This window comes from Zasmidium cellare (genome assembly GCF_010093935.1).
Source record: "Zasmidium cellare ATCC 36951 unplaced genomic scaffold M409scaffold_79, whole genome shotgun sequence".
NCBI classification, from domain to species: domain Eukaryota; kingdom Fungi; phylum Ascomycota; class Dothideomycetes; order Mycosphaerellales; family Mycosphaerellaceae; genus Zasmidium; species Zasmidium cellare.
In genome coordinates, this window is record NW_022987023.1 from 1 (window position 1) to 21077 (window position 21077).

The 21077-nt window shown below is 50.1% G+C and overlaps 7 protein-coding genes across 7 annotated transcripts; 3 read left to right on the plus strand and 4 right to left on the minus strand.

Moving 5' to 3' along the window:
• Window positions 1-3746: 3746 nt before the first annotated feature.
• On the minus strand, window positions 3747-4465 carry M409DRAFT_61551 (uncharacterized protein; the record flags this gene model as incomplete). The annotated part of the gene is made up of 2 exons (XM_033814793.1): window positions 3747-4076; window positions 4349-4465. 2 exons carry the CDS (start codon window positions 4463-4465, stop codon window positions 3747-3749), a joined length of 447 nt encoding a protein of 148 aa, XP_033659428.1.
• Window positions 4466-7079: 2614 nt separating this feature from the next.
• On the plus strand, window positions 7080-9163 carry M409DRAFT_61552 (uncharacterized protein; the record flags this gene model as incomplete). The annotated part of the gene is made up of 6 exons (XM_033814794.1): window positions 7080-7292; window positions 7438-7567; window positions 7641-7689; window positions 7788-8185; window positions 8255-8649; window positions 8747-9163. 6 exons carry the CDS (start codon window positions 7080-7082, stop codon window positions 9161-9163), a joined length of 1602 nt encoding a protein of 533 aa, XP_033659429.1.
• Window positions 9164-9949: 786 nt separating this feature from the next.
• M409DRAFT_61553 (uncharacterized protein) lies at window positions 9950-11627 on the plus strand (the record flags this gene model as incomplete). The annotated part of the gene is made up of 5 exons (XM_033814795.1): window positions 9950-10014; window positions 10061-10935; window positions 11005-11067; window positions 11118-11288; window positions 11341-11627. 5 exons carry the CDS (start codon window positions 9950-9952, stop codon window positions 11625-11627), a joined length of 1461 nt encoding a protein of 486 aa, XP_033659430.1.
• Window positions 11628-12588: 961 nt separating this feature from the next.
• Window positions 12589-13432, minus strand: M409DRAFT_61554 (uncharacterized protein; the record flags this gene model as incomplete). The annotated part of the gene is made up of 2 exons (XM_033814796.1): window positions 12589-13253; window positions 13324-13432. The coding sequence occupies 2 exons, from the start codon at window positions 13430-13432 to the stop codon at window positions 12589-12591; spliced, it is 774 nt and encodes a 257-aa protein (XP_033659431.1).
• Window positions 13433-14087: 655 nt separating this feature from the next.
• On the minus strand, window positions 14088-15186 carry M409DRAFT_71587 (uncharacterized protein; the record flags this gene model as incomplete). The annotated part of the gene is made up of 5 exons (XM_033819237.1): window positions 14088-14243; window positions 14293-14529; window positions 14578-14734; window positions 14782-15006; window positions 15059-15186. 5 exons carry the CDS (start codon window positions 15184-15186, stop codon window positions 14088-14090), a joined length of 903 nt encoding a protein of 300 aa, XP_033659432.1.
• Window positions 15187-15973: 787 nt separating this feature from the next.
• Window positions 15974-16915, minus strand: M409DRAFT_61556 (uncharacterized protein; the record flags this gene model as incomplete). The annotated part of the gene is made up of 1 exon (XM_033814797.1): window positions 15974-16915. One exon carries the CDS (start codon window positions 16913-16915, stop codon window positions 15974-15976), a length of 942 nt encoding a protein of 313 aa, XP_033659433.1.
• A 1164-nt stretch (window positions 16916-18079) lies between these two features.
• M409DRAFT_61557 (uncharacterized protein) lies at window positions 18080-19464 on the plus strand (the record flags this gene model as incomplete). The annotated part of the gene is made up of 3 exons (XM_033814798.1): window positions 18080-18510; window positions 18809-19225; window positions 19275-19464. 3 exons carry the CDS (start codon window positions 18080-18082, stop codon window positions 19462-19464), a joined length of 1038 nt encoding a protein of 345 aa, XP_033659434.1.
• Between the last annotated feature and the right edge of the window lie 1613 nt (window positions 19465-21077).

Sequence of the window (21077 nt, forward strand, 5' to 3'; positions counted from 1 at the left end):
CATTGAAGAAACCAAGGAGACAGTGAATGCTCACCCTCTGAACGGCGACCCAAATACCGTAGCATAATATCGAACGTGATTTTCACGGCTCCATCTCCCTCAGATCTTTTGGCATATCCTCGTCAACGGCTCAGCAGCAGGGTTCGAGCACGTCCTTAGACCAGTGCATATGCACAATGCACGCGCGACATCAATCCGAGGGATTTAGGGCTCCATGTGTTCTTCGTTTCCATCACCTTGCCAGCTCCATGCCGAAGCAGACAACAAAACATCTTTGGGGACCCGACATTTCACACCCACGCAATCCAGCAGTTCGCGAGGGACCGCCCATTGAAGGAATAATACGACCCTAAAGTCGGCCGCATTCGACTCGACCTGCATACTTCGCGTGTCGACAAATCCGAACTCGTGAGCGGCCTCGAACAATAAGCGGTAGTAATAATCGAGGCAACGGCATGGCCGGTCCAGACGTGCCTCCAGCACATCAAGCAGCTTCTCGAAGATAATCAGAGGAGACGTAGCGTCCCAAGACAATTGGCCGGACTGACGCCGAAAAGCTCAGGTGGGCGAGGGGGAAGAGGCGACATTCCATACCCGCATTAATGCTCTCCCGCCTGATTTGAGAGAACATAACGCCAGCATCGCATTTTGGCCAATTCGGCAACGGGCGCCTGGCCGAGACCCTCGACGCCGCTTTCCAGAACTCCATGGTCTAGCAGGTACGACGTTTGCGGTAGGAGCACAAGAAGCATGCGAACTACCATCACAAGATGAGAGCATCTGCATCTGCTAACCAGTATGTAGTCGCCAAAGAATAGTTTCTCCCAGAAACGCTCTCTCCTAAACTACGACTGGCTGGCTGCCCGTGCCTCATAATAACTTGCTCCGCCAAGATTGTGATGACGGCTAACTGAATAATGGACCTTATCCAGACTGCGACTCTTATCAACTCTCTAGTACCCCCAGCCCCAAGCTCCAATATAGTATAACGTTACCAATAGCATTAGCATTTTCGAAGCAATGGCACGAAATGGGATGAAATGGCATGCTCATCAAGATCATGTCTATTGTTTTGAGGGAACGTTTTTGAAGGTTCAATGTTCTAGACAGTCTCCCCTAAAACTGCTCCAAGCGGATGAAGCCTTGCAGCGTCTAACTGCTACAAACAAGTGGACGTTAACCAAATTACGTCAGTCGCTGTCTAGGCGATTCCAAGGCCGCTAACGAACCTCAAATTGTGCTTGGCTAGAACTATATGTTGCCACCTCGAGAAAACCCACATCAAAGTTCGATAAGTCTTTAAGCGTCTAACGAAAGAGATACAACTTCGTTAGCACCTAGCTGTATCGATGAGCCGGATGGTATAACTGGTGTTGCGGTTCTCCTGGCTAGCGATCTCGGCATCTGCAAGTCCAATATTTTTGAATGTCAGAGCTAGTGCGAGCATAGAAGAAGGGGGTCTGTGCGCATAGGCGAGCAATAGGAGGCTGCAGTTACAGTAGTGACTGCATTTAGTCCTGTATTCCCACTGCTCGCTATTGGACTCTAGCCTCAACAAACGCTCTTTTTCCAACTACCCAAGCCCGAATTTACGAAGGGTGTATACTGACATTTTGAGGCAGATAAGGAAGTTTCTGTCTAGATTACGTGCAGCGGGTCTTGGCACCCAAACACCTATTTTCAGATGTCAGAGCCAGTGTGAGCACAGAGAGATCTTCCATCGACGTAGGGTGGTGGTATCAATTCTCCTCCCCGAGGCTTCTGTCTGGCGATTCCAGGCGACGGCAACATTCCGACGGCGCTGACGGATGTCAGAGACGTTGGGAAGTGCGTTGCTCGTGTTGTTAAATACGAGAACTTTCAACAAGACTGTGTTCATCGACAACGAGCTCTGGATCCAAAACCATATCCACGACTCCGCCGAGAAGATCCCTCCTAAGTATACGTCCGCAGGAGAGTACGGGCAGAAGGTGGACGCGTCATTGCTGAACTTGAGGCAAACCCCGCCTGCTAACAGCAAAGACATGTGCTAGGCTCTATTAGGTCTGAAGGAATTCGCTCTAGCGTATAACTTATGCTCTAAGGACACATACATGGAACTTTTCTAGCGTGCGAGCATGTGCAATAAGGAACGGGTGTGTTAGGACCTAACACCTCACATCCTACCTCCAGTAGAGCTGTTGTATATCCTTAATAGAGAAACCACTTTGTAAAACATCTAGGAAGAGATGTCCGTAGATTGGACCAAATATAATCTGCTAGGCGGCACGCAGCCAAGGCCCGACTAAATATACAGCTTGTTATTAGCAACTTTTACTAAAGAGGAGCGCTACAAGCTCGAGAGCTACACGAATATAGATAACCGTACCAAGTTCACAGTATACCTCTCTTTCCTCGTATACGAGGCCAAATGCAGAAAGAAGAATATTAATAACGCCGACCGACAGAACGTACACAGCGCTAACATCGCGGTCAATGCGATCGTTTAGCTGTGTCGCGCTAGAGGAGAAAACTGCGTTCAACGCCTCGGCGGCCAAATCCTCGTCTTTACCGTCTCCCATAACAATAAGAGAGTTAAGATATACGGTCACTTTCCTCTTATTAGTACTACATTAACAATTCTAGCCTCGATAACTACTACGGGCGAGACAGAAACACGGGATCCAACTTCACTCGCGCTGTCTACTGCGACTTCTATCCCTAGCATCTGAAAAGGATAAAAATGCTATTGCCTGTCTGCCCGATCCGTGGACAACATCTATAGTCTCGGATACTAGTGTCGGTTGAGATAAGACGCTAGCGAGCGAACAGTCTTCGCAAGAGAGGCACTCGTCCAGGCTACCGCTTCGTCGAGCTAAAAGTCGAGGAAGTTAAAGGGAGCTGACCTTAATAAAACAACAGATGGCGAAGACAGAACAGATGTATAAGGCTCAGCTGGAGCAACAGTAAGAGCAGATGGAGGAACAGAGAGAGGACAGTCGGAGGCAGATGGAGGAACAAAGGGAAGAAAGTCGGAAGCAGATTGCACTCCTGCAAACACTGCTAAGCTAAGGGCAAACGGCATGGAAAAAATAGTACTTAGTAAAATGCATCCTCACGATCGGCACTGGGAAACATAAAATTCCGACCCCTCGACGAAGTCCATGCTGTAGGGATGTACGGTCCGACTGGAGCTGGCGTTGCTGAGCATCTATTTTGAAACCTATTTTTCAAGACATGTGTGCTATCGGAGGTTGCTACGGTATTTGATCTACTACACCCTCTGTTAGCTATACACTAATATGAGTGTTGTCTATAGCGTAACCGGGGCGACCCTGGGATCTCGCATTCGCAAGGCTTCTACAATCTCCTCGTGAAGCGTTTAGAAGGCTGGCAAACGTGCGGGATGTAGACCAACCTATATATCCAGGTCGTAGTCCTACGCATCGATACACATCTCGTATCAGACGCTGCACTGCTCCTGTATCCCGGATACTAGTGCATGAATACACTTCCATTTTAATCCACCTTCGAATCGAATCTTGGTCTGGTCTGCCCGCCTCTCTTGCTAATGCCCCTGGAACGTGCAATACACCTAGATGTACCAGTATGCTGGCATACCTAGACCAAAACCGCCTCTCTAGGGATATCGTTTGCGATGAGGTATTCTTTTAGGATCCCGCGAAGTCGACCTTGAGTATAACCATACTACTGGGGGTTCGGTAGGTCGTTCGTACGTGCGACGCTGTAGCCATCGAGCGTTCGTCTCAAATGATGTCGGTTGGTGATTCTGAATTGTTCGAGATCCACAGCGACAATGTATGTTTCTGTTGCTCCTCGGCGGGCGGAGTAAGCTTGCGCGGCGAGTTATTTTTGCCTCCCAGGTGCAGAACACCGACACCCACGACCCGGGTTTTCGTACGCCCGATAGGTGTCGCACCGCAGCATTCGACAGGCCAGACTTGGATTGGACATCCACCAGTTGTTTCGGCGGGCGATGATGCGGCATCCAAGGCCTGTCCATTTCGGGCAGGGTGGGTTGCGTGTTGCGAGGCTATCGTTTGTCGAAGCAGTAAAGATACGAGATCGTAAGGATGCTGAGAAGAAGGAGAGAGCTGCAAGAAAAGCTCCTCACAAAGTGAGTAAGCGGCAAGCAAAGAAAAGGAAGTGCACGGCTGCTGGCGAGGCTGAAGAAGGACTGCAAGAAATCGAGGGAGCAGGGCTGTCTGCATACTGTTCGATCTTAACTCAAAAGCCAAGTACGCACACGTCAGATCGGGTTGTCGTAGCATCCCGTAGCTTCGAAGATGACGGCTTGGGGAATGCCCTAAGTAGTAGTGATGCGTGGCCCGCGGGAGGTCCTACATACTAAGATGACACCGTGGCAAGCGCCAGTGGCACGCATGTATTGACTTAGTCCAGACAGTCTAGTGCAGAGTAGATCTATGGCTAGCCCCGGCATACATTGAGCAGCGAACTCCTTCATCTCGTCCTCGTAAATAGGATCGACGACTTATCCTTCTCCACCTTCATCCAAGCTATGATTTTATCCAGTGCCAAAATATCGTGCTCTTTTCTGGAAACATCAAAGTCGTCTTCTATCTATCCAGGTGTCCCAGCTGACAGAAGCAGTCCTCCGAACTCCTTGCACGATCGTCGCGACTGTCGAGTGCGATATTAGAGGGGTTGAGATCGTCGTGAGCGAGGCCGAGGGAGTGGATGTGGTCAATGGCATCCCAACACTGGCGTTCAAATCGGTCAAGATCGAGGTCGGAAGCGTCATTGTGGAACCGATGATCCAGAAATTTCTCATATCGGGTGAGAGCAATGCCGGTACAGGGTTGGGCACAAACGTTACGAACCCCTGCTATTAATAAGATGGACATTAGTCTGCCTAGACAGTAATGTTATGCTTATCGTTCTAGACATGCGTCATGGTGGTGGTTATACATGCTACTCCTAGTTGTGAGGTTTTTACGAAGTGCGTCCTCCTATGTTGCAAGTAAGGCTATCGTGTAAACCTAAGAGGAACAGTAGCTGGGGCAGCATTGGTATAGGTGGACTTGCTCCACAGAGAACTCACAACCAATATAGTGTCTTTGTCGCAATTAGACTTCAGGGGTTCTTATAGATGTGTCCTAGCAAAAGCAATTAGTAAAGGATCCTTCTACCTGCCTAAATGTTTCTATGCTCGCAGTCTTACTTTATAGACACAAACAGGCGGCGGATCCCGCATTAGGAAAAAGTAATGAGGTGCGAAATGAAAGGCTAGCACACGTATCGGGGCTGAGAACGTGTGAATCTAGTAAATCCGAGCTATGTGCAACAAAGTTCGTTCCGACAATGCGTTTAGTAACGACAGTAAGCGTCCAAGAATGAGAACCTTCCAAGCAGTGCAGAAAGGCAGAATGATGATGTGAAGGACGCCAAAAATCATAATTTGTATCCTGCGAAGAAGTGATCTGCATCGAGTGATACAACTCAGCTGTCTAGGCGGAAAGCGGGCCGCACCACACCACACTGATATTGCTGTCTAGGCGGGCTGTTCCGCGTCCTAAACAAGAGCTTTAGCATCTTTCGTTTCCAGCACCACAAACGACGACGGCACGGCGGATAGACTACAGTTGCGATGGAGGGCTAGGTGAAGTCTTGATTTCGCACGTGCAGCTCTACGTTCTAGCTGATCAATACGATATTCGATCACTTCACGCACTCTACAAATTTTGGAGTGCGTCCTCCAAATATTATTGCGCTTCTACAATATGTGTACGAAAACACTCTAGTACGCATTGAACAGACCGATGCGCTCTGCGAACTGGTGTCTCATCACGGAGGGAAGCCATCCACAGCCACAGACAGAGTTTTTGCACGATTCAACATGGAGGCAAGGAAGAGCTTATAGACCTGCATTAGGTCATCCGAGCAGCTTTTGGAAAGTCATAATTTGGCCCTAGTTCGAAAGCTAAGTATCTTAACCTATCTTTACTAACTTGGGCACTGAGTGGAACACACCAAAGAGCCTTTCCATTCAGTACACAATGTCTCCACAACATAACGCGCTGTCATCTAATCAAGAAGGCAGAATCATTCTTGCGCTCTCTGCCTACCGCTAGCGCCAATTTCGAAGCCCTCGACATGCGGCCAAAACATACAATACTCGCCGATACCATGGAACGTATAAAAAGCTATGAGTGCTGTAGCGGAAGGTGGAAGTGGTAGAGAGAAGTAGTAGGTAGAGAGAATAGTTAGTAGTGGCGGTTAGAAGAGTGAGAGGTCTTCTTGTTGTTGTTTTTTCTAGCTAAGACTACTTTCCGTCCTTATATATTCGCCAGATGGGTATTATTGGGTCCATGAAAGTGGTCACTGGATCAGAGCGACGGTCCAGCTGGGCAACCGCGAGTGGGTTACCGTCATCCAGAGCATCTGTGCTGCTGGCTATGCGACCTCACTTTTTGTCATCTACAAAGGACGTGTTCACATCTCTGCATGGTACGAGGAGGCAGATATACCACGCGAGTGGAGACTCTCGGTGTCTGAGAGTGGAGGACAAATAACGCACTCGGTGTGCAGCTACAACAACATGACTGCCTTTTATCGACACTCACCTTTATCCCCATCTTGCATCACGGAAAGACATCTATCCCTCGCTTAGGCACTATCACCTTCGCATCCATTTCCCATTACGCCAGACTGGTCGAGACAGCTTCTCGAATACAGAGACTTATCTATTCCGATCTAGAGTTCGAAGTGCTGCAATTAGATGCCAGACTCCTACTGGTGCTTAACTCTAGCAGTTGCATACTCGACTGCAACGCCGACACGTAAGGCATTCTGTGTGCTAGTACTTATCTTGTCTGATCACGACAATTTCCACTAAAGTCAACAAAGCCGTCACGTTTAGTGAGGCCAGAGGACGCGCTCGCTTGGTCCCCGAAGTAAGCTTCAACACCCCTGCATGTTCCGTTTTTGAGAATTGCGGTAAAACCTGCCGCACGGAGTACCCTGGTTCCAGAGAGCCCCCAAGAGCGCTACCTGAGACATGCTGGCATAAACACTACCCAAGATCCTCTTCACCTAACAAACGCGTCTAACTTCCAAGGATGCTCTCCGACAAGGAACTCACCCAAGCTGCAGATCAGCTGGCACAGTTCCGCATCAAGGACAACGAGTACCACCGGAACCATGCCGATATTCTGAACAAGTATGCGGCTCTTATAGAAGACTTCAAGCATTTGAAGAGTGACTTCGAGGAGGCGAGGGACTGGAGGGAGAGGTATAAGTCTTTGGCGAAGGGTGGGGAGAGGAATCCGTTTGTAAGTCGAAGGTTTTCTGTTTTGAAGAGGATTGGGGGTGGGAGGTTGTGCTCTTTGCGGTGTTTGCAACGCCTTAAGCTTCCAGCGCCCATATCTCGACCACAAAGTTTCTTGACAGATGCTGGCAGAGCTGACGCTATAGCAGGTGCTAGTCCTTGTCGATGGCGACGGATATGTGTTTGACGATGACTTGCTCGAAAGCAAGGCCGAGGGCGGCTCAAGGGCTGCCCAGCTGCTCAATGATGCTGTCCAGAGAAGCCTGCGGAACCGCCCAGGTTTGCAATGTCATGGTCCGTATCTACGCCAACGTCGCTGGCCTCTCGAAAGCTGTCTCGAAGGTTGGTTTAGTTGGACCCGAGAAACGCTCTCTGGCGCCATTTGTCGCCAACTTCAACCGGTAAGTCACTGAATTGATCCTTCTTTCTTGGCTGAGCACATGATCAAAGCCAAGCCGTTGTTTTGTTTGTGGTTGGCCAGCTTCTAATGTGTTCACAGATCAAGTGGTCTCTTCGACTTCGTAGATGCTGGAGAACTCAAGGAAAATGCCGACTTCAAGATAAGGGGTCTTTTCCGCCAATTCGTCGAAAACACTCAGTGTCGACACATCTACTTTGCAGCCTGCCATGATGTAGGCTACCTATCGGAGCTGACCTCATACACAAGTCAGCGCGACCGCATTACGCTGGTGCGCAACTATGCCTTCCACAAGGAATACGCCAAGCTAGGTCTTCGCACAGAAGAGTTTCCCGGCATCTTTAGAGCCACTGCTCTCCCATCTCCGTCCTACTCAGGCGGCACCATGGACATGCCGCGACCCCCGACCCCGTCGAAGCCTGTTACCTCACCTCTCCCAGCAGCACCCCGCCACGCCAGTGCTGCATCAATTGATGCAGGTGAGTTTAATTACTGCGGAGCGCCAGAGTTCGAGGTGAAGGAACCGTTCGCTAACCTGAAACTACTAGAACCCTGCACGTTCTACGGCAAAGGCTGCAAATTTGCTCACGTCAAAGAATCTATGAAGGGGAAGTCGCAGTCGAGTGTGACCGATGGTACGGACTGGCCAACCCTGACGAAGACCGATCCATTCCAGATGACATTACTAGCCAAATCGGACAATGGATTTATGACTGGCAGCAGTACGTTCGCCAACATAATCCCTGACTTTACAGTGCTGCCACGAGAAGGCAGCGCACCGGCAAACAAGATACCGGTCAATGCTCGTCAGGAACGACTCGACCACTATACTCCACCAACTAGTGCAGAAGACCGAGCCCAGTTCAGGGCCAGAATTGCAAGGCAGAAGCTTTGCAACTCCCACCACCTCAACGGATACTGTTCGAATGGCGTAGCTTGTCAGGTAGGTCACACTTTGCATTTCCAGCTGTCTGCCGGTAGGGGACCTTGAATGTGCAGCAACTTGTGAACTCCCAAACATGTAGCTAACTCACTAGCAGTACGATCATTCGCCCATCAATGAGGGCATCAAGAATTGTCTGCAAGAAGTAGCCCACCACGCACCGTGTCCACGTCGTCAGGCGTGTCGCTCTCTTAGCTGTCGCAATGGGCATATTTGTCAGCGACAGGATTGCCAGAAACGTGGCGGACGGACCTTCTGCAAGCTTCCCTTCCCCATGCATAGCGTCGACTTGAACATGGTAGAGTACGTGCAGGGCGCGGACGCTATCACGGAAGATTATGACATCGTAAACGGCAGCGCCAAAGACTCGCCACCGTCTTACCCTAGTGATGAAGAGTCTCCGCAATCGGAGAAGGAAGATGGAGCGCCACTGAGCGCGGTAGAGGACAAGACAGATACAATGGATGTCAGTGCAAGTGGATCCCGCAGCCGTCACGTAGGTGTTGCAGAGTAGAGCGACCAGCAACGCAATAGAACGATGAACTAGGCGGAAAGTAAAAGAAGTGCTAGGGCTCTTTATAATTCGCTCCGTCTCCGACACACATCTCTCTACCAGATCCAATCTCAGCTTTTGCGACAGAGATGAACCTCCCATTGTACATGTCCAAAAGATACCCCCGATACAATGAGGCGGACTGGGCGCTCGTGCTCCAAGATCTTGCCTTCTATCTTTGAGCACGAGACGCGTTGGCAGGATATTGATCCAACGCAAGTGCAGCCTGTGTACGCCTGCGAAACCTTGCACAGTTGCCAACGACTTACCAAAAACAGAGAAGCAATGGACCTGCTGCATTGTGTTCCGACGGCTTTCGTGAGCACTGTGATGGATGAGCGAAAGTTGTCTACCCGGCAAACCGCATCCGACTGTACACATGGAGCTAACAATACGAAGCCGATCAGTCTTATTGGGGAGGCGACGATGACGACGGGAGGCGCCAATGATGAGTCGCGGTTCGCAGAGTTGTTCGACACGTTGATTCAATATCCACCATATCATGACAATTCCTCTGCCGCATGCGAACGATCACTTTGAGCCGAACCACTTGCAGCTGCGTCAGCTTGCAGATGACTCAAGCAGTCTGCGATCGCTATATCTGAGCGGGCAAGCACTGCAGTTTAGACCACACTAGAACATCGCAGACCACGTATAACGCATCTTCGTTTCGCCTGTCTGCTTCTCTCTCCGAGCTCCAAGAGCAGTTACCATATACGCAGTCGCGACATCGTCAGCTCCATACTAATGACTACGGCCGCTGCAGAAGCCATCGACAGTACCACCAAATCTTTGTTCGTGACACTAGCCCAGTAGGGTCATTCGCTCTTGTCAGGGACGTCGGCTGACGGGTCGTAGGCACAGTCTACATGAGTGGCGGAGGACAGGTCGATTGCCCGACGATAATGTCCGTCTCTTCCGATCACAGACCGACTTACATCCAACACAACAGACGAACGTCGGACACATCATGGTGGACATGTGGCTCAGATTCCAGTTCGATCATTTGGTCGAATTGCAGGATGAGATCATGCTACACCTCATCCGCTATTTTGAGGATGACCAAGTCCATATCGGAGCGGTCACAAAGGCTTTCGATGTGGGCATCTTCCCGACCCTCGCTTTCTTCCCAGAGTCGAACCTAGTGAGGAATCTGCCCAAATTGCATCGCCTGTTGGGCGAGGAAGTGATGCGTCGCATCTACGAGCACCGGAGCATACGATTCGAAGAGCTGTACGACATGTTTCGACGCTTTCCTCCGCTCAAGGAGTCCGTTTTGCAAGCGGTAGGTAGAGTGCTCCAGTCCAAGATCGAGGATGAACGGCGATGTGTGGACGTGATCGACCCGTTTTCCCTGCCAGGTGACAATATCGCAGGGACGAACGACGGAGAGCCGAGGACAAATGTACAAAGAGAAGTTGCAGAGAAGCTGCGCCACCCCGCGAGGATTTTTCAGAACCAGCGCACAGAGTGCCAGTACATGTTCGCACGCTTTGCGTGGGACATATTTCCGAAGTTACATACATTCCTCCAAGCAGGTCAACCACGCCGACTATCAGTCTGTCAATTCGACGGCAGGAAAGGAACCAGATTTTTTACGCCTTCGGAATGCCGAGCTTTCACGACTGGACAAGGCAGGGGTCGGAGCGCAAGTCCAACTAAACGGCAGAGGACTGAGGTTGATGGTCAACATGACGGCGTCCTCTTGAAGCGCAAGTGGACTGAAGACGGGCGTGGGTGTAGCCTACGTCAAGGAGTGATCACGGTCTGACTGTCCTCACAGTCTCTCTACGCCATCGAAGGCTTCTACTTTCTGACGCAATTTTTGATCAAGCTCTCCATCTTGTTGCAGTATTTCAGACTCAGTATGTCGTGGCGTGATTCACTTGAGTGAACGAAATTGATCAGAGACCAGGTCGTGAGTCCCGAGGTGCCCTGTACTACAGCACCACTGCAATGGCATCGCTCCTAGTGATACATTTCATGTGCACAGTCGTGGTCACATCTCTACAATGTAGGCCAATCGAAAAGTACTGGCGACCAGAAGTCGTCGGACATTGTATCGATATCACCGCTTTTCTTTATTGTTAGTCCGTCAGTCGTGTTTCTAGACGATCGCTTGCTTACCCGAGTCACAGCAACCGGCATATTCACTATCGTTACCGATCTCATCATGCTTGCGCAACCTGCACGCACCATCTGGAATATACAGCGGCCGCGTGCCCAAAAGCTCGGCCTTGCTTGTGCATTCCTCGCAGGCGGACTCTCTACGATAGCGAGCTGCGTGCGTTTATATTCGATCAAGATCTACACAGAGTCCAGCGAACGTATTAGAGATGCCGCTCCGATCAACATATGGTCCTTCATTGAGCTGAATGTGGGAATATGCTGCGCTTCTGTCGGCGGTGAGCCTGGTCGAGACTGAGATGAGTTTCTCAAACTGATCCAAGGGCAGTGATTAAATGTATAGTCCTACAGAACGACCGAAGTACACTGGAAGCACCTCCAAGGCTGACATCGGAGCCCAATGGTGTCCAAAGAGATGTTCACAGAAGGCCAAGGGTCCTCTCTTGACGTTAGGATTGTCTCTTGCTTAGCCTACGTGACGAGCGTGGGTGCGCGAGTACGAAACATTAAACTTGTAGAAGCGTTATTGTACTGCACTATCTAACAACATACTGATGTTGAATGATCCGTTCTCGAAACAATATCAATCACAAAAATCTTCACCCAAATTTCAGCTCTTCTTTGTCCTCCTAACATCGGCACCCTAACCACGTTCCTGTCCGCCATTCTGTACATCTTCATCGGTCGTTTCGTCCTGCATATCGAGTCCACGCGCCCCAGAAGGCCTATCGTCGGTCTGAGTAGTACCGAGATGACCGATCTCTGAGCCGACGTTCTTCGGATACGGTGTTGGAGGACGCCATTGACGATGTGGCAGAGTCACCTCAAAGTGAACTGTAGCTGGCGAAGACGTCTCATCCTGCTTCACGTCCGATATCAGCGTCATTGCGACTGAGAGCGCAATATTTGGTGATACACGTCGGATTCTGCAGGAATTTCCAAGGCCTATGTGTATCCAACAGGCTAAGGGGTCACCGCGTCTCGAATCAGGGTTGGTGGGCTTTGTTATCGGCACGAAATGAATGCGTCGGACCGAGCGTGGAGAACTCGTTTTCCTTGGCCACAACACTATGATGGGCTTGCTTAGGACAAGGGACTGGTCTAAGGCCCGGATGCTTCGAAATTGTCGGGGTGTTTTGAGTAAAGTGCAAGTTTTGTTCTACGGACGTGCTCGCTTGAACTCAATGGCAGATTCACAGGCTCATACATCCTCGGCAGAAATAGCATGGTGGGTCTACGAAAGATCACCGTGGACTTTATCACAAGAAGTCCACTGGCGCGAACGACATGACCACCTGACATGCATCGTTTGTCCCCACCTTTGCAAGATCTAGACCTCTCATTCTGCCTTGTCCTGTCCCCAAGTCCCTAATTGCATCTTTGGACACAAACAAAACCCTGTCATTGACTTGCGCAAATGGCACGTCTTGTCCGGCTGCCACTCGGGCGGCGCTGAGTAGTGGGGAGCTAGAGAAATGGTTGACGTGGATTGACGTTGTGTATCCCTTCCAACACTCCTGTAATGTGCCAGATCTGGGTCCCTTCGTTTCCGGATCCATCTCACATCTCCGGCACGAGATCATTATGAGCTGGTTGGTAATATCGATACCGGAGTGTATCTCGACGAGCTTGTCACTCTTGTATTGGATGAACACCATCCTCGGGCAGCTAATGCACGCCACTAGAAGAAATGCGCCTCGACAGTCGATTGGGTCTTCTTCCCACTCCGTTTCTTCTTCGATGATTATGGGCGACCTCGTAGCTTCCAGCAGTGCTTGACTGTCGGATGAGTCTTTCCTGGACCCAAGGTTAGGAAACGGGATGTCGTAGTCCCAATCATCAGATGTTCGAGAAGTAGACCGCAGGCGTGCCATGGCTCGCCGAGCTTTTCGGCTTTGCACTACACTCAGCTCCTGACTGACACCTGTACGTTGGCCTATTCTGATGGTGAACATTTTGATATCGTCTGTGACTGCTGCATATGGCTCACGTACGTTGCCGATCGTTCTCGTACGAGAAGCGATTCCTGGCAGCAGCGAAATTCGCACTCGGCTCCATTGTGTTTTCGCCATCGCCGGCGAAGGAATTCTGAACGCGGAACATGGACACGACGCGAAAGGATGGCTCGTTGAGGGAACAGAGAATGCGAAAGATGAGTGAGCCATTCAAGGCAGATGAGGGTCTTTATAGGCACAGGTGAGTCGTGAGCAACCCTTTATCACTTGTGCACCGACCGTCATAATTACACCACAGTCACTGCACGGTCCAGCGCATTACGCATACTTGACGGCACAGCTGTCTCTAGACAGTGAGTAGCTATCCCGGTATCTCATTCCAAATACTCTAGAGTGATCCCAAATTTCAGCATCATATATAGTTTCTACATGGCGTAAAATTAAGTCTACCGCAAACTTCTCCGCCAAGCCTGTTCTAGAACCCCTAAAGACTGCATTTATGGGACAAGATCCAATTACTATAGTTAATTCCCGAATGGGAGTGTTCGTCCAGCTTGAGAGTCACACGAAATCACGAGACGTCGGCTCCAAGACTCTATTACGATGGAAAGTTCTCATGATACGGCGCACAAGCTGTCGGGTATAGGCAGGAAAATACAAGATGTGGATGGACTTCTTTCAATCAAGTGGTCTACTTTCCCCCCTGCAGATACGCTCGCGGTCGTCAACACTGCATCTGCTTCTCCCTCTCTTTCTGTTTCTGACTTCCTTATCGTTTATTCACGTAAAACAAATCTTAAAAGCTAGTTGTGGCAGGTAGACGGTGTGGCACGTACCGCAGAGAAAGCTTCGACAATCCCTCGAAAATGAATCCAAGCCGCAACAATCACCGTCATGTGGAAGATCTGGTGACTTGCGCCAATTATATCAAATGAATAAGCACACCATCGTTCAGGGATCTAAAGGCCTCAGCGGTACCACCTTGGATGAGGGTTCCCCTTTACTAACCCTTGTCGCATATATAGCCGCGCCGATGAGATTGAACACAGCCACCCAGCCTGCGAAGCTTAGTGACATACGGGTTTTCTGTATCTCCCATCCATATAGAAGGAGGCCATGCATAACAAACATCATGGAACTCAAGCCATATCCTGCGAAGAAGCACGCACGCCAGCGTCGAAAGCGTGGCGACGCGAATTGGGGGGAGAGCGTGAGGTATGTGCAAAACATAGCGGTGCTTGTTGTCTGTTCGCGTGTTAATTTCCGAGGCCGAGACAGGGACATGTAACGAACCACCATGCAGTACATGCTTCTCAGAGCGTTGTCGCATAGAAAACCATAGAAGATAGTCGGGATACCTGCTCCCCACATCAAGACAAGGACTCCGAGATAGTCAAGCTTGTTGTAGAGCCGCGCATAACGGTCGCTGTGGTTCCACAAGGTATGAAACCTAAAAGTAAGGTCAGACTCTCCTCTAGGCAAACGGAGCCGACTTACATTGCTGAAAAGATGAAACAAGTCGTCACGCCGTAACAGTAGACGCACATTACTACCAGATCCATGGCTAGTGCATTGTTTTCCTCAACAAAGATAAATGCATAATAATAAAATGGAAGGACTGCAAAGATTGCGGCACCTATGAGATGAGAATAAGAGTTGACAGTCTGGTTGTTCCAAGAAGCTAGGCTGGCGATGGACATCCGCACTGAGCCAGACGTTGGCCTGCAGGCACGGTAAATAGCTGCGCCATGTGGATCGAGCGAACTTGACTAACCTGTAACCAGATACGATATACTCGTTGTCTTGCTGCCATACAGGTACTTCGTGCCATGATAAGAGTCCTGATGTCGTGCTATCCGTACTCGAGTACCGTGGTCTCGAACGTTTCAGGGCCGCCGTCATGATTTGTAAAATCACGGAATGGTTAGAGAAAGCGACAATGAATGAAGAGGCACTACAGAACACGAGAGAAGGTCTAATCGTTGTCGGTAGACGACGACTTGACTCTTTAGTATCTTATGGCCACGCGAAAGAACAGATTGACGAAGCATGTTCACCGGAAGAAATGATCGATTTGAACATTTCCACAGTACTTCTACTTCGATCGATTCTCACAGAACCATTTATAGTCGCCCCACAACGTCTATGGGCTCGGCGTCATGCTCTGTGGCTTCGAGGAGGCAAGTAGTCTGGATCAAATGCTTTATTTGCTAAACTTTGTGTTGCATACGTCTCGCTGACTTGTGCCACACAGTCAAGCAGCACTAACGACTTCTAAACGATGGTACAACACTGGGATTGACCTTTGTAGCCATCAGCTAACGTCTTGCGCGCTTTCTGCGCTCGGTATATCCGTTTCCTATTCCACGATAATAGTGTGAATGTGCGAGTCCCAGCACTGTCGGTGCTTTGCGAGCTCCGCGGAACTGGAGTCATTCGCCGGAAGTACACGTCCCAATTCAGCTGCGTTGAATGTAAGTGTCTGCCGTTGATTATAATTCGGCCCAGCTGACGTCGACCTGTCGGTACTGTGTTCGTCTCTTGGAGAGACTTAGGGGGTACTTCTTCGACCTGGAATGTCCTCGGTTACCATGCGAAAGTCCTGGTCGCCGCCATCGCTTTCTATTCCGGGCTCTTGGGTCTTGAAATCTGGCGAAGGAGACCAAGCGCCCTCCGCCAGATGCTCGGCTCAACCATCATGAAATGCATCAGTATCGTGGTATGCCATCTCTCTACTTGGTGAGGATGGCGTGTAGCTGGACCTGATGTAACAAAACGATGGTGCAAGAGCTTCTCGCACTCCGTCTAACTTTGGTTGAGGGTGGATTTGCGTAGGCTCAGTCACATGTTCGGGAGCAATGTGTTGTCTTGGTGTCTCAGTATTCCAGCGAGAAACAACGCCTGGCACCAGGCCAAAACAGTCCACGAGGTCGTACAGGACTGCCAAAGGCGTGGCGAATTTCTTCCTGACGATATTGGCCCTGTCACAGTGCATGCTTCGAGCTAAAGAGCCAGTTGTAAAGAATTTCTGGTTCTGATAGAAGGTTTCGACACTTGTCAAAGGCCTGCGCTCATCTTTTGATGCTGCATTTCTGTCGGTCGAAAGTTCCGTAGCCTGTCCTTTCTCGTTCAGCTCGGTGGATGAGTATTCTGCTGGACTCTGGCCCACAGCCCGCCGTCGAAAGCCGAAGGCATGAGCCTGCAAGCGTAAGTACAACAAGAAGTCCTTCCACACCGCATTAAGGCAATGCGGTCGTGGTAGACATCGGATCGCCGAGAGCCACATATCAAGATAGCTCCGTTCGAAGCAATCCCCGACGTAGATTTCTTCAAGCGCATCCTTGAGACAAAAGGTTCTCGTCTTGGTAAGAAACAGGGCCTTCATCAAGTTGCGCGCGCAGATCTCAAGTAGGTGGCAATCGGTTCGGAACGTCCGGAACGATAGAATTCGCGGTTGACGCAGGAGATGATCAACCACCACGGCTCTCTCGCTTTGCTCGGACAATCGTCCCAAGATTGTGTCCTCTTCCATCATGTCTTCAGTTTTTTTGGCGTCCTTTGCTGACCATAAAGGACAGAGCCCTTGGAGTGCGTCGACGGTCTCCTTATCTACAAAATCAAACACGCGCATATCGAGCGCGGGGCTGTTCCATCTTCGTATCATACAATCATGATATGCTTGTATTTCCTAGACTTGGTGAGCCTCGTTTCGCTACTCGTCACAATGCTCTTACAGGGAGACACAATCCATAAGGTATGTGGCGACAGTCGAAATCGAAGTCCGGACGAAAGCCCGAAGGTCGCAAAAGTATTTTCAGAGGGCTGTGAAGGCTTCCACATTTTGTCTCAATCAACTTCAGTCCGCGTGACCTCTGTGGGCTCTTCGTTCTGAGTCTTTCCCGCCAGGTGAGCTTCTTGGCCTCGTTCGTAGTGTTCAGATGTGCCAGTATATGTCACCGTCGGCGTATAGAATTTGGCTCTCAAAATCGAGATCTTCTGGCACTAGTCGCTCGGTCTCCACGTCCACGGTGCCACCTCGAAAGACACCGTCATTCTCCATTCGAACGACGGATCTGCCATCGTGAGCCTCCACGCGGGCATGTCCGAAGAACACTTTGTCGATCATGGCTCAACTTGCAGGACCCTCCTTGCTGCGGAAGTCGTCGAGGGGCCGTTGGAGGTTGGGTAGCAGGAGAAAGACTCGTGGATGTTGTTGCCCAGTGAAGATATGAAGTCGTCAGGTCCATGTAGCGCCGCCCACTTCTATTCTGAGTTTGGACTTTTCCTGCTATCGATCCATTGTGGGTCCGGTCTCCCTGTTCAGGCACCCACCCCAGTCTTCGCAAAATCGGAGACAGCCAGCGCCAAACAGAGTCCAATCTAGCTGGCTCTTTCTTACAGTAACCGATCTATAGTACGCTAATCGCGACCGTAAGCTGCGTGTCGGACTGCTGCTTCTCCGTGAGGCTGCATGTAAAGCTTTCACGTACAGTAGCCCGTGTACTCTATCGTATACATAACATAAGGTCTGTGTATAGTATCACAGTGATATGTACATAAACGGGGTCTCACGATTGACCGGACGTTGTCAGCGAATCAACGAATCGGCGAATATGTCCTTCCCTTGCAAGTCGAGAAAATTATCATTCAGAAAGAGTTGGACGGGGTCGAGCACAAGATACACAAGCGGAGATTTACCCCCGTTTGCTAGGAATCATCACTATAATGCGGCTGATGGCGGTGACAAGTTGCGCGGCCGTTACGGGACATTAAATTCCATAAGCATACCTCGCCAATGTCTAAACGCAAACACCAAGGAGATGAGGACGCTTTTGCCCGTCCGTCGAAGAGGCTTTGTACCATGCAGGGTTTTACGAGCGCAAATGACCAAGACACGACCGTCATGCACGAGCGACACTATGGTAACGACTTGTTGGAGCTAGTCGACATGCACGAAAAAGTCTGTCGCACATTGGGCGAAAAGGTGGACGCTTTGTACGTCGAGGCGACTAGTAAATATCGCAACGCGATGGAGTGTCTCGCGTTCTCTAGAAGGACGCTCGAAGAGTACCAAGCAATGGTCGAATCTGTACGATACTATAGAGAAAGAACCGAACAACTGTCCTTGCTATGTCAAAGCCCACCTGCAGAGGTCCAGCAGCTTGACGCCTCACTGAGATACGCAGGTGGTCTTCTAGCCCCGGAACCTCAACAAGACGCTCATATGTATACAACTTAGCTACTGTACGCCATCTTATATAATAGTATACCTGTTTTCGTATCGTGTGCTGCTGCAGCTCGGCGCGAATTGGAATAGAGAAAACATGTAACGTCCTTCTCTACGTGCCGAGACGCACCCCGTGCCGAGACACTAATCATGTGATTTATCACGTGATATGGTGCGCCACAGCTATGGCTCGCTTGAGCTGCATCACGTGGTTTACTAAGAAAAACTTTGCGCGGCTTCAAATCTTTACTCCTCCTATTCGGAATCAACACTGATACATCAGCGTGATAAGTACAGAATCTTGCTCGGCTCTCTCAAACTATTAGCGATGGCAGACAAGCCAGCATTAGACTCGATTGAGTCGGCGTGTGCTTCTGCCGCTGGCCTGCTCTTTACGATCCAGGCGGTGCCGGGCCTGGAGGGTTCTGCCCTCGACTATCAACTTCGGAACACTATGCTCCTGTGTAATACCGCTCAACGATATTCTGGATTGTTGCGCTTAGGAAGCTCGGACTACTCGAAGCGAATAGTCAAAATTGTCAAGCACCTCGGGGACTACTCTCAAGATGTGAAGAATGAAATTGAGCTGGCATGGCGCGCTGATTTCCACCAGTGGGACGCCTTGGAAATACATGGAAAGGATTTACCCGCCGTTGTGAACCAATTTCAGATGCATACATCAAGCATATTCATAGGGGTTGTGACAGAAGCAATGTGAGTGGATGAAGCTGCACTTCTGACGCGACGACCTAATAGCGAGTAGGATTCAAGATTTACTGAAGCTTTCTCCAAATGCGTTGGAAGAATTCCAAGAAATCGTGACGGATACAGAGAAAGCTTTAGGTGCTGATATAAAGTCTTCAAGTGAGAAGATGTCACAATTCTTGCGGCGAAACTTTGGACTGTCCGCGACCGACGACGCACGCGACGAGGAAGTTATTGGCACCAACTGATACTACTGTGTGCAAAGGCCGGCAACATATCAACACCATTCTGTCTGTACAGTCTGTAGCGAAAAACAGCGGGTTTATGCGACTCCCAGATGATACATAATCATTTCACCTGGATAAAGTCTCCGGGATATAATGAGAACATGAACGCCCTCCACCCTCCGCCATATCGTGGTACAGTATCTAATACATGGATGCTACTGGAGCCCTAAAAATGGCTTCTTCAAACATGTTCTTGTCAGTCTGCGCTCCAGTGCCCAAGATCACTGGTGCGGCTTCGGTCTCATTCCTGCGCGCTTCTGTAATTGCATAATATGGCGCTTCGGCGATTTGGACATCGTTAATACTCTTGCGCTTGCTTTTATTCATCTTCCGCTCCTTCGCGGCCTCTTTCGCAGCCTCCTTCTCCCGTCGCGCTGCTCGTGCTGCTACTAAATCTTCATAGCTCATTACCTTCCCCTTCCCCTTTGCCAGTACGGAAGAGTTGGTAGCTCGCCGGACTTTGGACTCATTATTAGCCTTCAGCAGTGATGAAATTTGATCCTGTTGCAGTGCGCTCTTTGCATGAAACGTGCCTGCAGCCTTGGTGAGTTTGTTCAGATGTCTTTCAAGGTTTTGCTTACTCGATTCATCGAGGTTGCAAGCGTCCTTTACTATTATGTTCTGTAGTGACATCAGCGCCTCGAACGACACTGGCGTGAGTGGTGTTCGCGGAATCGCCTCCTGTATCGAGCCACGCCTCTCTAGTTCGCCTATGTTTCGCGGCAGACCTGGCGGATCTGACCGATCTAGCGGCCCTGTCGGCGGTTGCAAGTCTCTCAGGACTCTCTCAGGATTGTATGGAAATAGTCCAGCTTTACTCCATCCCGCCTGAATGTTCCTCTTGGAGAAAGCTTTAGTCCGCGCAGGATAATACAGACAGGTGAAATGCTGCTTGCCGATCATGCCAATGCCTGCCCTCTCCATTCGCTCCACATTGTCGCGGTATGCGGCCTTCAAAGGCGCGAAAACAGCAACATCACAAGGCTGTAGCTTGTGCGACGTGTGGGAGGGTAGTCGGCACAAGCAGATGTTATTAGTGAAACAAAACTCCAGAATCTCAAGCGATTCATGACTGCCGAATCCATCGCAGATCAGCACGCGCGGCTGGGAGCCTGCTCGATCTTTGGTTTCGGGATCGAATACACGCTTCAGCCATTCCAGACTAATCTTCGAATCGGTGTAGCCTGACTCTGAGCATGCATAATGCCAGCCAGGCGTGGGAAATGTAATCCAATTACTCCTATGAGTCGTGGCTGGCCAAATTATCATGGGATTCAAATACCTACCGTCGCCACTAATGCACTCAATGGCGGTGACGAGTGTCCGTTTGAATCTGGCACCTCTATAGTCACGCATATCATCTGTGCCCACGAGGACCTTTACAGACCCAAGCATTGACAGCATAACGCCAGTTTCATCCATGTCGTAGACGTTCTCTGCCAAGACGTCTGGACGTTGTAACACATCTCGAATCACTTCGAACCACTGACAGGTCTTCTCGTATATGTTTTTATCATGTCGATCCCAATCTATGGCCTTCACACGTCTTGCTCGCAGCTCTGGATGCCGCTTCT